Source organism: Microcaecilia unicolor, chromosome 1, assembly GCF_901765095.1.
Source record: "Microcaecilia unicolor chromosome 1, aMicUni1.1, whole genome shotgun sequence".
NCBI classification, from domain to species: Eukaryota; Metazoa; Chordata; class Amphibia; order Gymnophiona; family Siphonopidae; genus Microcaecilia; species Microcaecilia unicolor.
The window spans coordinates 671,674,028-671,686,165 of NC_044031.1; the positions used below are offsets into that span (position 1 = coordinate 671,674,028).

At 44.6% G+C, this 12,138-nt stretch overlaps 1 protein-coding gene across 1 annotated transcript in view; it reads left to right on the top strand.

Annotated features, from left to right (window-relative positions):
* The window catches only part of SCAPER (S-phase cyclin A associated protein in the ER), a 960,370-nt gene that overhangs the window by 662,246 nt on the left and 285,986 nt on the right, over positions 1–12,138 (top strand). The window contains 1 exon segment of the mRNA XM_030187331.1: positions 6,035–6,190. Coding sequence (XP_030043191.1) covers positions 6,035–6,190 — 156 coding nt within the window.

Sequence of the window (12,138 nt, forward strand, 5' to 3'; positions counted from 1 at the left end):
TATGGAATTTTTTCTTCCCTAAATTTTCTGTTTGGGTTTCTCTCCTATATTGTGGGCTTGATTGAGGTGGAGGGTTTGATGTTTTTTTCTTTCTATTGGTTTTTGCTTATTACTGTGGATGTGTAAAATACCACCCTATTTTCTACTACAAGGATCGATTGTTTGGAGTGATATATTTTGTTCAATAAATGTGTTCATGCCACTCTTCTGCGAAGCTTGTACCATATTCTCCCTGAGGTGTACTGTGGATTGATTTCCTAACAGAAACATGTACTGTACTTGACATTTGGGGTGACAAATCAAACAAGTTAATCTAATGATAGAATGATAACAAGTTGTCTTAAGTTTCAGAGCTGTTGGTAGATGTCTCTATTATTTAAACAAATATAGGCTGTTAACTATATGATTCCCTGAAAAAGCATTAGGATCTTCTAGGGTAAGACTGTCATCAAGTAGTCACACCACAGTTGTATGTTATTTTCTACCTACTTTTCTTGCCTTGTAAAAGGGTCAATTTATCCTACCATTTTGAGCCTCTACTCAGCATGTAGCAATATATATTTGTTTTTCTTCAAATATAGCAACTCTTATAAAATCGTTTATTATGGGGATATTTGGGGCAAACAAGTGATCGTTCAGTACAGTCTATAAAACATTTGAAATTCCACCCTTCTCCCTGACCCTCCCCCACCTTTAACAATTTAGAGAAAAAAAGACTAATTTGGAGCCTACAACACTACCAGTACTAACTTCTCTCCAGAGACCTCCCCCTGCACTATTACCCATTGATGTACTGTTTCCTTAAGAACTCTCTGCTCCATGATTGGAATGGAACTATAGATCAAAATGGTGACGCCTGCTCTCCTACTTACAGGACTCAAAGAAATATTGCCATTTCCCTACCTACTCTCTTTTCAATTTTGCATTTTCAATATCATTGAGATGTGTTTCCTGGAGAAGTGCCACTCTTGCCTGCAGCCTTCATAAGGCTCTCAATACTTTTTTCCGTTTAATAGGGGAACCCAATCTTCCCATATTCCAAGTCACAACTCTTCTAGTCATGGATGTGCTACAGATACAATTGCAAAATATCTGGTCCAAGTTGACACCCATGCTCTCACCACTACCACCGTCTTTATGACTCTTCCCCACTTTCTTTCCCTACATCATCTGGACACAGACTATCTGCTCACAAATGCACCACACTATCCTTCTATCTATCCCACCCTCCTCTTCCCCACATATTCCTTCACTGATTCATTGTCCAACCCTACCTTTCCTCGCTACCTTCCCTCCTGCCCTACTCCTCCCATATCTTTTACTCTTATATATACACATACCCTGAGATGCTGGTCAGTTCTTCATCCAACATGTCTGATATTATCAAGTACATTATGTAATGGCTCAGAGACCAAGCTCCAACAGAACAAACAAAACAGTAGCAGATTTGACTCCTCTTCTCACCTGTCCAGGGACAGAACCACAAGGGAGGTTTGAAACCCAGAATGGCCCTGGAAGGAAAGGGGACACAACCCTATAGTCACTCCCCGAAAGCCCAAGTGTCAGTCCGTGGGGACAGGCCAGGATGCAGAATTAGCCCAGTATCCCTGGTTCACTAAACAATATATTATAGATTTACATCGAGGCTGTGAGAGGGAAGGACCTACATAGGCTGACAAGGACGCTGAGATGGGAGGTGAGGAAGTTGAGATGGACTGGGTTGAACCGAGAGAGCTTCAGACTGCTTCAGAGTTACTCTTTCCTGGAAAACAGGAAGGAAATGGAAGTCGCTGCAGAATGAATTAAACCGGCAGGTCAGCGCTCAACTGTCTGGAGACAATTATTAATTCACACCATACCAGCAGGTAGAACCAGTGAGGGTGGAGGGACAAGATTCAGCTACAGAGACGCTGGTCTATCTAAAGGTGTGTGAAATTTATCAAATAATTGGAAGATTCCAAGTGAACTTTTAACTAGCAGCTTTCGTCTGTGCTTTGTTTTTTTGTTTTGCTATATCTATGCCGAACAGAGCTGTGCCTTCCGGAGGGAGGGAGTTTAAACTCATCCTGAGTTTCTTGCTCTGCTGAACAGTGAGAATTAGAGAGAACTGATTGCTGCAAGAACTTTACCTGATGGGGGAAGGGTGAGGTGCACTCTTCCGTTTCTTTTGAGGGGTTTGTGAACTGTGAAATGAACAAGCATTGAGGATTTTAAAAGAACTGCATATACTAAGAATTAATGTTGGGGGGTTGTTTGCTCCAAGGACATTACAGCCAGCTTTTCTTGAACTTTCTTTTGATTTTTTGTTTTGTTGGGAGAAGTACTTTGCTAAGAAGGACAGGAATCTCGGACTAGATTGGGATCAGGATTGTAGTATTTTTGGTTTGCTGTTTCCTACGGTACAGCTACCCCAAGGAAGCGAGAGAATCCTAACAAGACTTCATTATGGTGACACAACCAAGGGCCCATTATAATTGGTACCATCTGCTTTGCCTTCCAAGCAGGGTCCAATTATTTGACTGGTTTCATTCCCAGTAACTGTCCCTTCAGTGTTTTGTCTCCCTTCGTCCCCAAAGACTCAACTACCAGTGGGGAGGAATCTCCAACATCACTTTAGCCTTGAGAGCACTGCATGCTGTGTCTGGCATTAGACCTACTCTTGTCAGCAATTTATTTGCGTCTTCCAGCATCTTCAGCTGATGGGTCATGCCACTTACCGTAAACTGCAGGCCTAAGGGGGAAAATCCAATGATACACATTTTTACCCTGAAGTTTCATGGTAACTTCTTTCTCTGCAAAGATGTCATCATACACATCAGTCTAAGTCCTTTGCCCTTTGATGTGTTCCATCTTCTACGCCTTATTCTGCAATGTGGTTTTAATTGAGTAGGCATGAAGACAGGCCAATATATCATGTGGAAAGTTTCCTCATCAAGAGCCCAAGATTCAGTATGCTCTTTTAACCTTTATTGGTCTGTCTGCTTGCTGCCCCTTGGGCCTGAATGCAAAAATTTCTGCACATAATTGTTGCACAATGGTCACATCAGCTTCCACCTCTGGGATCCCACGGAATGATTCTCTAAGTCCTGAAGTTTCTCTATCAGAGTCCCCATCTTCTGTTGCAGCTTTTCAGTTTGGGCTTTTAAACTGCCCATTGAGTCCTCCTGCTCCTCTGGCTGCCACTCCACCCTCTGACCCAGATCGTCAAGGCCTAAGCATAGTTTGTTTAGCAGGCCTTTGAACTCTTGAGCATTAGTCAGCAACCTCTGTTTAATCTCTCATTATAAATCAGTAAACATCTTCCACAGATCCATTTTGGTGAGTGCTGCTCTACTGCCATTGTCATCCTCCACTTCGGTCTCCCCAAACAGCACAGCATCCTCTATGTCCCTACATCCAGTAGCCACGTCCATGATTACACCATGCAATCCCACCTCATCATCTCAGCCCAGCAGTTGTAAAAAGGTCTTCAAATCACATACCTTCTTACCCAGCATCACATATTACAGCCTGAAGATTTCACCACCACCATCAGTGAGAATCTCAGTGAATCAGGGTTGGATTTCAGGGAACTGCTTACAAATACGGGCCATCTGCTGGGGGCTCTATGATCAAGTAGTCATTTTCTGTTGAAATCACCAGAAAGTCCCTTTCATGGTTTTTATTTGGCTTCTGGAGCCCTCCAGCAATAATGTGGCAATAAGGCTGCTTATAAGCTGTAGCCCATGGAAGAAAATTACCCCTAAGTAAGAGAGACCACAGTGATTGCCTGTCAAGCACAGAGTTAGCTTTAAGGTATGATGGCATGCTCATGAATTCCATTCAGGGATGCAGTCCATGTAGGGTAATATTTTGTGCCCTGCAGGTGGTTTAGATGGTGTCAATAAGGCTGCTTATAAACTATAGCCCATGGAAGCAAATTACCTCAAAGTAAGAAAGGATACTTTGGCTACCTGACAAGCAAAGAGTTAGCTTTAAGGTATGCTGGCATGTTCATTTGTGCCATACAGGGATGCAGTCCAAGTTATATATATGATTCCTTATGCACTGTTCAGACCTCTCAGGTGCTGGGTTATTTGATTCCCTTGGTTGCGCAGTGTTTGGTTACTACACAGAAAGCTGCTTGGTTGGTTGCCTGACCTAAATTGTGGAATAAATTATCTGCTTGTCTTAGGGTTGGGAAGAATTGTTGTAAGTTTCAATTGTTCTTAAGACCTTACTGTTTGCAGCTGCCTTTGATTGATATGGATGGGCAGACTGGAAAGGCCATGTGGTCTTTATCTGTCATCACCTTCTATGTTTCTGTGATGGGGAAGTATCCAAATAGGTTGTCTGTGCTGTCATATTTCTTGCTATGCTTTTAATGTTAATTTTAAGCCTTATTGCCTTTTTATGCTTGATTATGCAATCCATCTTGATTAGCATTTGCTAGAGCTGGCAGGAAAGAAGTGTAGATAAATATTTCATAAATATGGAATAGAAAAATAAAGCATCAGCCCAGAGATTTCCAAGGGTCCCTATCTTTGTGGTCCATTGTAGAAGTGTTAAAAATTGATTTCAGGGTTCATTAGTAAGTGCTTCCCCAAGTCCAAGGCACACCTACATTAACAAAAATGAGACACACACCAGCCTTCATGGAGACGTCAGTGTGGACATGGAGAGGACTCGTATGGCCAAAAGAAGAGCTGGTAAAGCATTGAAAACCCTACCTGCCTCCCTTTCAAATTTTAAAAGAAAATGAGGGAAGACAAATATGAACCCATCAAAATATGTGTACGTCTCTGGAGGTATATCAAATGCATGCAGTAAATAAAATGGACCATCACCTTCTATGTACAAATTCAGAAGAGAAAAGTTGGGGTAGGACAGGCAATCAACTTGTGTAATTACATTGGCTTCCTGTGGCTGCCAGAGCTCTTCAACTGTTGCTGGTCCCAAAATTCAAAATGAGTCACACTCAGTGCTCCGTACATAATCTCTCCATCTCACTGTGCCTGAGAATAAGGATAAAACAAAAGGTGGAAGGAGTCAGGAGGCTTGAGAAGAGGCGATGGTGCTATGTGCTACACAGAGTAGAACTTGAATGTTCATATCCATCAGCTGCCCATTAATTCCCACATTCTGGGTCTCATGCATTAGCCAGGAAGGAGAGGCATGTGTGACTATATATATTCTCATAAAGAAGATCCTGCAAGTTTAAAAGCCACCACTGATGTCACCTGTTGCTGTGAGGTGCTGGTTTGAATCTGTGCATCAGGGAGAGGAAGAGATAGAAGATGGTATGGATGGGCAGACTGGTCTTTATTTGCCATTATTTTCTACATGTGTTTCAGTGTTGACTTTTCCTTGGCACACCTCATGCATATCTAAAGGTCTAATGGCATGCCAGTGTGCCTTGGCATGCTAGCTGGGAAACATTAGGTTAGTGAACAATCTGTGAAAAGAAACACTGTGCTTGCCAGGGCACTGCCAAAGCTGTAGCCTAGTGGTTTATGAATGAGAGAAAACAATAAATCTGAGGGAGGGCTTTTTATAGCATATTTTAATCCTCTAGTTGTCTGCATTTTGTAGGTTTTGTGAAGCTATTGTTGTTTTTAATCATAAAAATCTTTATATATATATATATATATATATATATATATATATCATGCTGCATTTTTCAACTACAATATTCAGTAGAGTCTGGCTAAATGTTTTATAGAATAATGAAATGAAGTATTTCATGCAGAACTGATGTTTCTACCCAGTTTCGGAGCCTTGCATCTGTTACAATGCTTTTCTACACCAAAAGTTCAGCATGGCAGTAGCACATAACATTCTCCATATATAGAATTCCCCCATAAATATCTACTGCTGGGATATATCCCTGCATTGTGGACCAACTGAATAGGAAAAATGGTCTTTTGCTATTATGTTACAGTGTGTTACGATAACATTAGTGATATGTGATTATTATAAAATTTCTTGAAACTGGCAAGGTTCTATTTCTTAATGTAATATAGTATTGCAATGTTTTTTTCCCCCCTGCATCTAGCTATATGGTGAATATAGGACTTCTAGATAAACTGTGTGGCTGCTTCCTCTCTGTTCAAGGACCTATAGATGAAAATCCCAAAATAGCTTCTTTTCTTCAGAATGCCGCATCAATGTTACATGGAATGTGCCGCCTGTCCTTTGCAGTCACTTCAAGGTAAGTTTTTATTGTCCACTGTTCCCAAATTATATTTTCTGTAAAATCTGCATTAAAAACAATAACCCATGGCAATAATAGTCTAATGCAATTTTCTTCAGTTGATGATGTAAGCTGAGTATATGATTTAGACCAAGCTAAAGAGGGGAGGGAGTGACAAGGAAATACTTCTTCACTGAATGGGTGCTAAATCCATGAACTTTTAATCTAACTTTCCCATTCACCTCTGGACATGTTTCCAGTGCACAGATTTGTCAAATGAGGAACCAGTATTAAAAATATGTTTTGTACCGTATTTATTTCACAAATACTAGCACTAAAATCACTTTACTCGGGCCATAATATTGTGTGTGTGATAAAAAGAATGTGGGTTTGAAACCCCATCCATCGGGACTTGGGTTAATGTAGGCACACTATGGAGGTGCTTCACTCAAATTTTGGGTAGGAGTGAATATGGAAGGGAAGGACAGAGACGGAAGATTACTATGGTAGCTCCTCCCTACTGAAAAACAGCTCTGATGGACCTTTGAGGAGGCACCCTTCAGGCCAGCAGTGGTTCCCTAGAGCCACCAAAGAATACCACATAGACAAGAGACTTTAAAGAGAAAAGATTTTTTTTAATCTACATAAATGCACTGATTAATGTGTTACCTGTTCTCTCAATTGCACTTGCGTTGACACGGTTGCCATTTTCTTCTCTGTTTCACACTTACAAGGAAGTAATGATACCTTGTGTTGGACTAGCACAAGGAGTGTGCAAAAATGAGTTATAAAAACACCTTTTAACAGCTCTTTTATAAGTTTCATACAAGATACCTAACTCCCTAAAATTTGTTTTCTCAATGACCTATAAAGCTGCTACACTTACAAAGATTATGCTGTTTCTATGTAAGAATTAAAAACAGAAGCATAGGGATAGAACTTTTTATCCCATAGTTTTTCATTACTTCGCTTTCAAATTCTTCTTTTGACACTGCCAGTTCCAGTTCTCTGTTGTTAAGGACTGGTACTTTCTGAGCGTGATCATGCATAGTAGCCTTCCCAATAGAAAGCAAAACATAGAAGTCAAAAAAATAGTCCACAGAGTAGCATTTATTAAATAAAAAGGCAGGGCTATTTTTACTGTATTATCACTATAATGATATGCATATAGAGAGGTATCAGTATTTGTTTGTATGACTATGCTATCAATTACAATTGTGCAAACCTCAGACAGTCAGCATTGCCCAAATTCACATAACTTTTACAGTCATACACCTCAGATATTTCATTCAGTCATTATATAATTATTCCCATGTTCCAAAAAATATGTATTTGTTTTATGACATTTATAGGCCACATAATCTCAAATAGGATTCAATGTACACACAATATAACAAATGTAGAATTTACAAGGCGTTCTGATTACATAGAACAAAGTAGATATATATACAAACACAAAATTTCTAATAGCAGCATAATATGAAGTCCAGATCATATAACATGTTTGTAATAAATAGGATAGAACGTGAATACGGACAAAGTTTTGTTGTTGCAGGTTTAGTTAGAAGATTAATTATTTCTATTGTTAGAGATCGGTCTTATCAAGTGAGTTTTCAATAGTTTATGAAATATGAGATAATCTTCAGTTTGATGGAGTTGCTTGGACAAAGTGTTCCATCTGGTTGTACTCTGGTATGAAAATCCAGCATTATAGATAGTTTTATATTTCATTTTATTACATTGAGGGAAGTGTAATACAAGAAAGTCTCTAGAGGATTTTTTTAGCATTACGTGTTGATAGCTCTATATGATTTCATGAGCAAAGTAAATAATCCAGAAATCAAAAGTCCAGTATATTAAATGGTCATTTAAGAGAAATTTTATAACATGTCTCCTATATGGTGACAATTCTACAAAGGAAAGCAAGACTCTACTTTCCTGTATAGAATACTAGCCGTTGAGCCCATAAAAATGGGCTGGTATTGGAGTTTTCCTTCCCCCCCCCCCCCCCCCCCGGCGAGGTCGCCACCGCTCCCCCCCCCCCCTCGGAGTCGCCGCCACCGCTGCCACCCCTCCACCCGGCCCGGGCCCTCTCTTCGCTTCTGAACTTACACATCCATTTGCCGAACACAGCAAGGCACATCAGCTGAGCTGCCGTGGGCCCTTCCTTCTCTGCCTGTGGCCCCGCCCTCCTGTGACGTAACGTCAGCAAGGGCGGGACACAGGCAGAGAAGGAAGGGGCAGCTCAGCTGATGTGCGTTGCTGCGTTTGGCGAATGGATGTGTAAGTTCAGAAGCGAAGAGAGGGCCCGGGCCGGGTGGAGGGGTGGCGGCGGCGGCGGCAACTCCGAGTGGGGGGGATAGGGGTAGCAACCTCGGCGGCGCAGTTTCCCTCTCTGTCCGGCCCCTCCCGTCATCACGTATTGACGCGGGGCGGGACAGACAGGGAAGTCTCTACTGCGCATTTGCGAGTGAGTACGGTCACTCGCCGTTTATATGTTTGATAAGCATAACAAGTGAAATATATGTCTGCTAGTAAAAAATACCCGTTTCAAAAGGGAAGGAAACGGGCGCTAGCAAGGCCATCCCCCACCCTCCCTCAGTGTTCCAGACTCTGCCATCCCTCCGTTTTCACCCCCCCCCTTCCGGGACCCAGTCGACCCCCCCCCCCTTCTCGGCGAAAACCATCCCCCGCCGCTGTCCAGTACCTGTGCTGACGGGGAACCCTAACCCCCGTCAGCCGAAGTCCTTTACTGGCCTTCGCGGCGGTGCTTCTTCAGTGATTTTGTGTTCAAGTTCCTCTGCGTGCGTCTGACGTCAGACGCACGCAGAGGAACTTGAACCGAAGATCATTGAAGAAGCAACATCGCGAAGGCCAGCACAGGACTTCGGCTGACAGGGGTTGGGGTTCCCCGTCAGCACAGGTACTGGATGGCGACAGGGGGACGGTTTTCGCCGAGAAGGGGGGTCGACAGGGTCGCAGAAGGGGGGTCCAGTGGGCCGTAACACAGGGGGAGGAGTCCCCCCCTTGCTTTGGTATCAGCTGTCACTGACGTCAGTGCGTGCCTGCCTAGCAGACCACCTCCGAGGGAGGCACAGTCCCAGACACATTTGAACATTGGAGGTGAGAATTATTATATGGGATAATTTATGCAAAAGCACTTACACCAGTCATAGATCTAGTTTAAGTGCTCACACCTAAATGCCAGAGATATGTGCGTAACTTTTAATACTCTATAAGTTACATGAGTAAGCGTGAATCTTACCCACACTCTACCCAGACTACTATAAGTACACCCATCTGTTATACACATTATATAAGATATGTGCATATTTACAGAATAGCGCTTAGGCAGAATTAGGTACCTAATAGGAGTCTATGTTATAAAGCAAAGTACATCTAATATAATAAAACGCACCGTGAACGTTCTAATGAGGACAACGTTCTGTGAAGCCCTGAAGCCATCTGACGTCACTGAAGCTGTAGGGTTCGTGGATTCGTGGTGTGAAGCCTTCAAGCCAGCCAGCCGTCTCTGCCCCGCCCTCGCGAAAAAAACAAACAAATCGGGAAGCGAAACGTCAGGGAAGGAGGCAGCGCTCCCGACGTCTAGCCTTCCCTTCGGAACACAGCGAAGGGAAAGCTAGACGTCGGGAGCGCCGCCTCCTTCCCTGACGCTTCGCTGCACGAACCGCCACGGAGGTAAAGTTAAAAAGAATAATTAAAAAAAAAAGGGATGCATGGATGCGAGGCATGGATGCGAAGGGGGGGGGGGGAGAAGAGGGCGGGCCAGGCTGGGACATGGGAGAGAGAGTAGCATGGATGCGAGGGGGGGGGGGTCATGGAAGGGCGAGAGGGGACTTGCTGGAAAAGGATGAATGGAGGCGGCAGGGGACAGAGGAGCATGGATGGGTATGGATTAGGAGGACAGGGCACAGGGAGAGAGGGGAATTACTGGAAATGGATGAATGGAGGGGGCAGGGGACAGAGGAGCATGGATGGGCATGGATTGGGAGGGCAGGACTCAGGGAGAGAGGGAAATTGCTGGATAGGGAAAAATGGAGGGGCCAGGTGACAGATGAGCATGGATTGGAAGGGCAGGACTCAGGGAGAGGGGAATTGCTGGATAGGGATGAATGGAGGGGACAGATGGGCATGGATGGATATGGATTGCAGAGCAGGCCTCAGGCAGAGAGGGGAAATGCTGGATAGGGAAAAATGGAGGGGCCAGGTGACAGAGGAGCATGGATGGGCATGGATTGGAAGGGCAGGACTCAGGGAGAGGGGAATTGCTGGATAGGGATGAATGGAGGGGACAGATGGGCATGGATGGATATGGATTGCAGAGCAGGCCTCAGGCAGAGAGGGGAAATGCTGGATAGGGAAAAATGGAGGGGCCAGGTGACAGAGGAGCATGGATTGGAAGGGCAGGACTCAGGGAGAGGGGAATTGCTGCATAGGGATGAATGGAGGGGACAGATGGGCATGGATGGATATGGATTGCAGAGCAGGCCTCAGGCAGAGAGGGGAAATGCTAGATAGGGAAAAATGGAGGGCCCAGGTGACAGATGAGCATGGATGGGCATGGATTGGAAGGGCAGGAGTCAGGGAGAGGGGAATTGCTGGATAGGGATGAATGGAGGGGACAGATGGGCATGGATGGATATGGATTGCAGAGCAGGCCTCAGGCAGAGAGGGGAAATGCTGGATAGGGAAAAATGGAGGGGCCAGGTGACAGAGGAGCATGGATGGGCATGGATTGGAAGGGCAGGACTCAGGGAGAGGGGAATTGCTGCATAGGGATGAATGGAGGGGACAGATGGGCATGGATGGATATGGATTGCAGAGCAGGCCTCAGGCAGAGAGGGGAAATGCTAGATAGGGAAAAATGGAGGGCCCAGGTGACAGATGAGCATGGATGGGCATGGATTGGAAGGGCAGGAGTCAGGGAGAGGGGAATTGCTGGATAGGGATGAATGGAGGGGACAGATGGGCATGGATGGATATGGATTGCAGAGCAGGCCTCAGGCAGAGAGGGGAAATGCTGGATAGGGAAAAATGGAGGGGCCAGGTGACAGAGGAGCATGGATTGGAAGGGCAGGACTCAGGGAGAGGGGAATTGCTGCATAGGGATGAATGGAGGGGACAGATGGGCATGGATGGATATGGATTGCAGGGCAGGCCTCAGGCAGAGAGGGGAAATGCTGGATAGGGATGAATGGAGGGGGCAGGTGACAGACAAACATGGATGGCCATGGATTGGGAGGGCAGGGCTCAGGGACAGAGGGGAATTGCTGGAAAAGGATGAATGGAGGGGGCAGGGGACAGATGGCCATGGATTGGGAGGGCACGGCTCACACTCTCTCTCTCATATACAATGTCTTTCTGACTCTCACTCTCACACACTCTGTCTCACACTGTATCACATTCACTCTCTATGTGCCACACAGTCACTCACACACTCGCTTGGTGTCATACACTCACTCTCACAGAGAATCTGTGTCTCACACACACTCTCTCTCTTGCCCACACACACACACTCTCTCTCACACTGTGTCTCACATACACACTTGCACACACTCTCATTCTCACACACACTCTCTCACAAACACACTCACACCCAGACTCACTCTCTCTCTCACACACTCACACTTTCACTCTGACTCTCAAACAGTCACTCTCACATACACTCTCCCAAACATACACACTCCAAGGAAAACCTTGCTAGCGCCCGTTTCATTTGTGTCAGAAACGGGCCTTTTTTACTAGTAAGTACATACATAATGCCACACTGGGAAAAGACCAAGGGTCCATCGAGCCCAGCATCCTGTCCACGACAGCAGCCAATCCAGGCCAAGGGCACCTGGCAAGCTTCCTAAATGTACATTCTATACATGTTATTCCTGGAATTGTGGATTTTTCCCAAGTCCATTTAGTAGCGGTTTATGGACTTGTCCTTTAGGAAACCG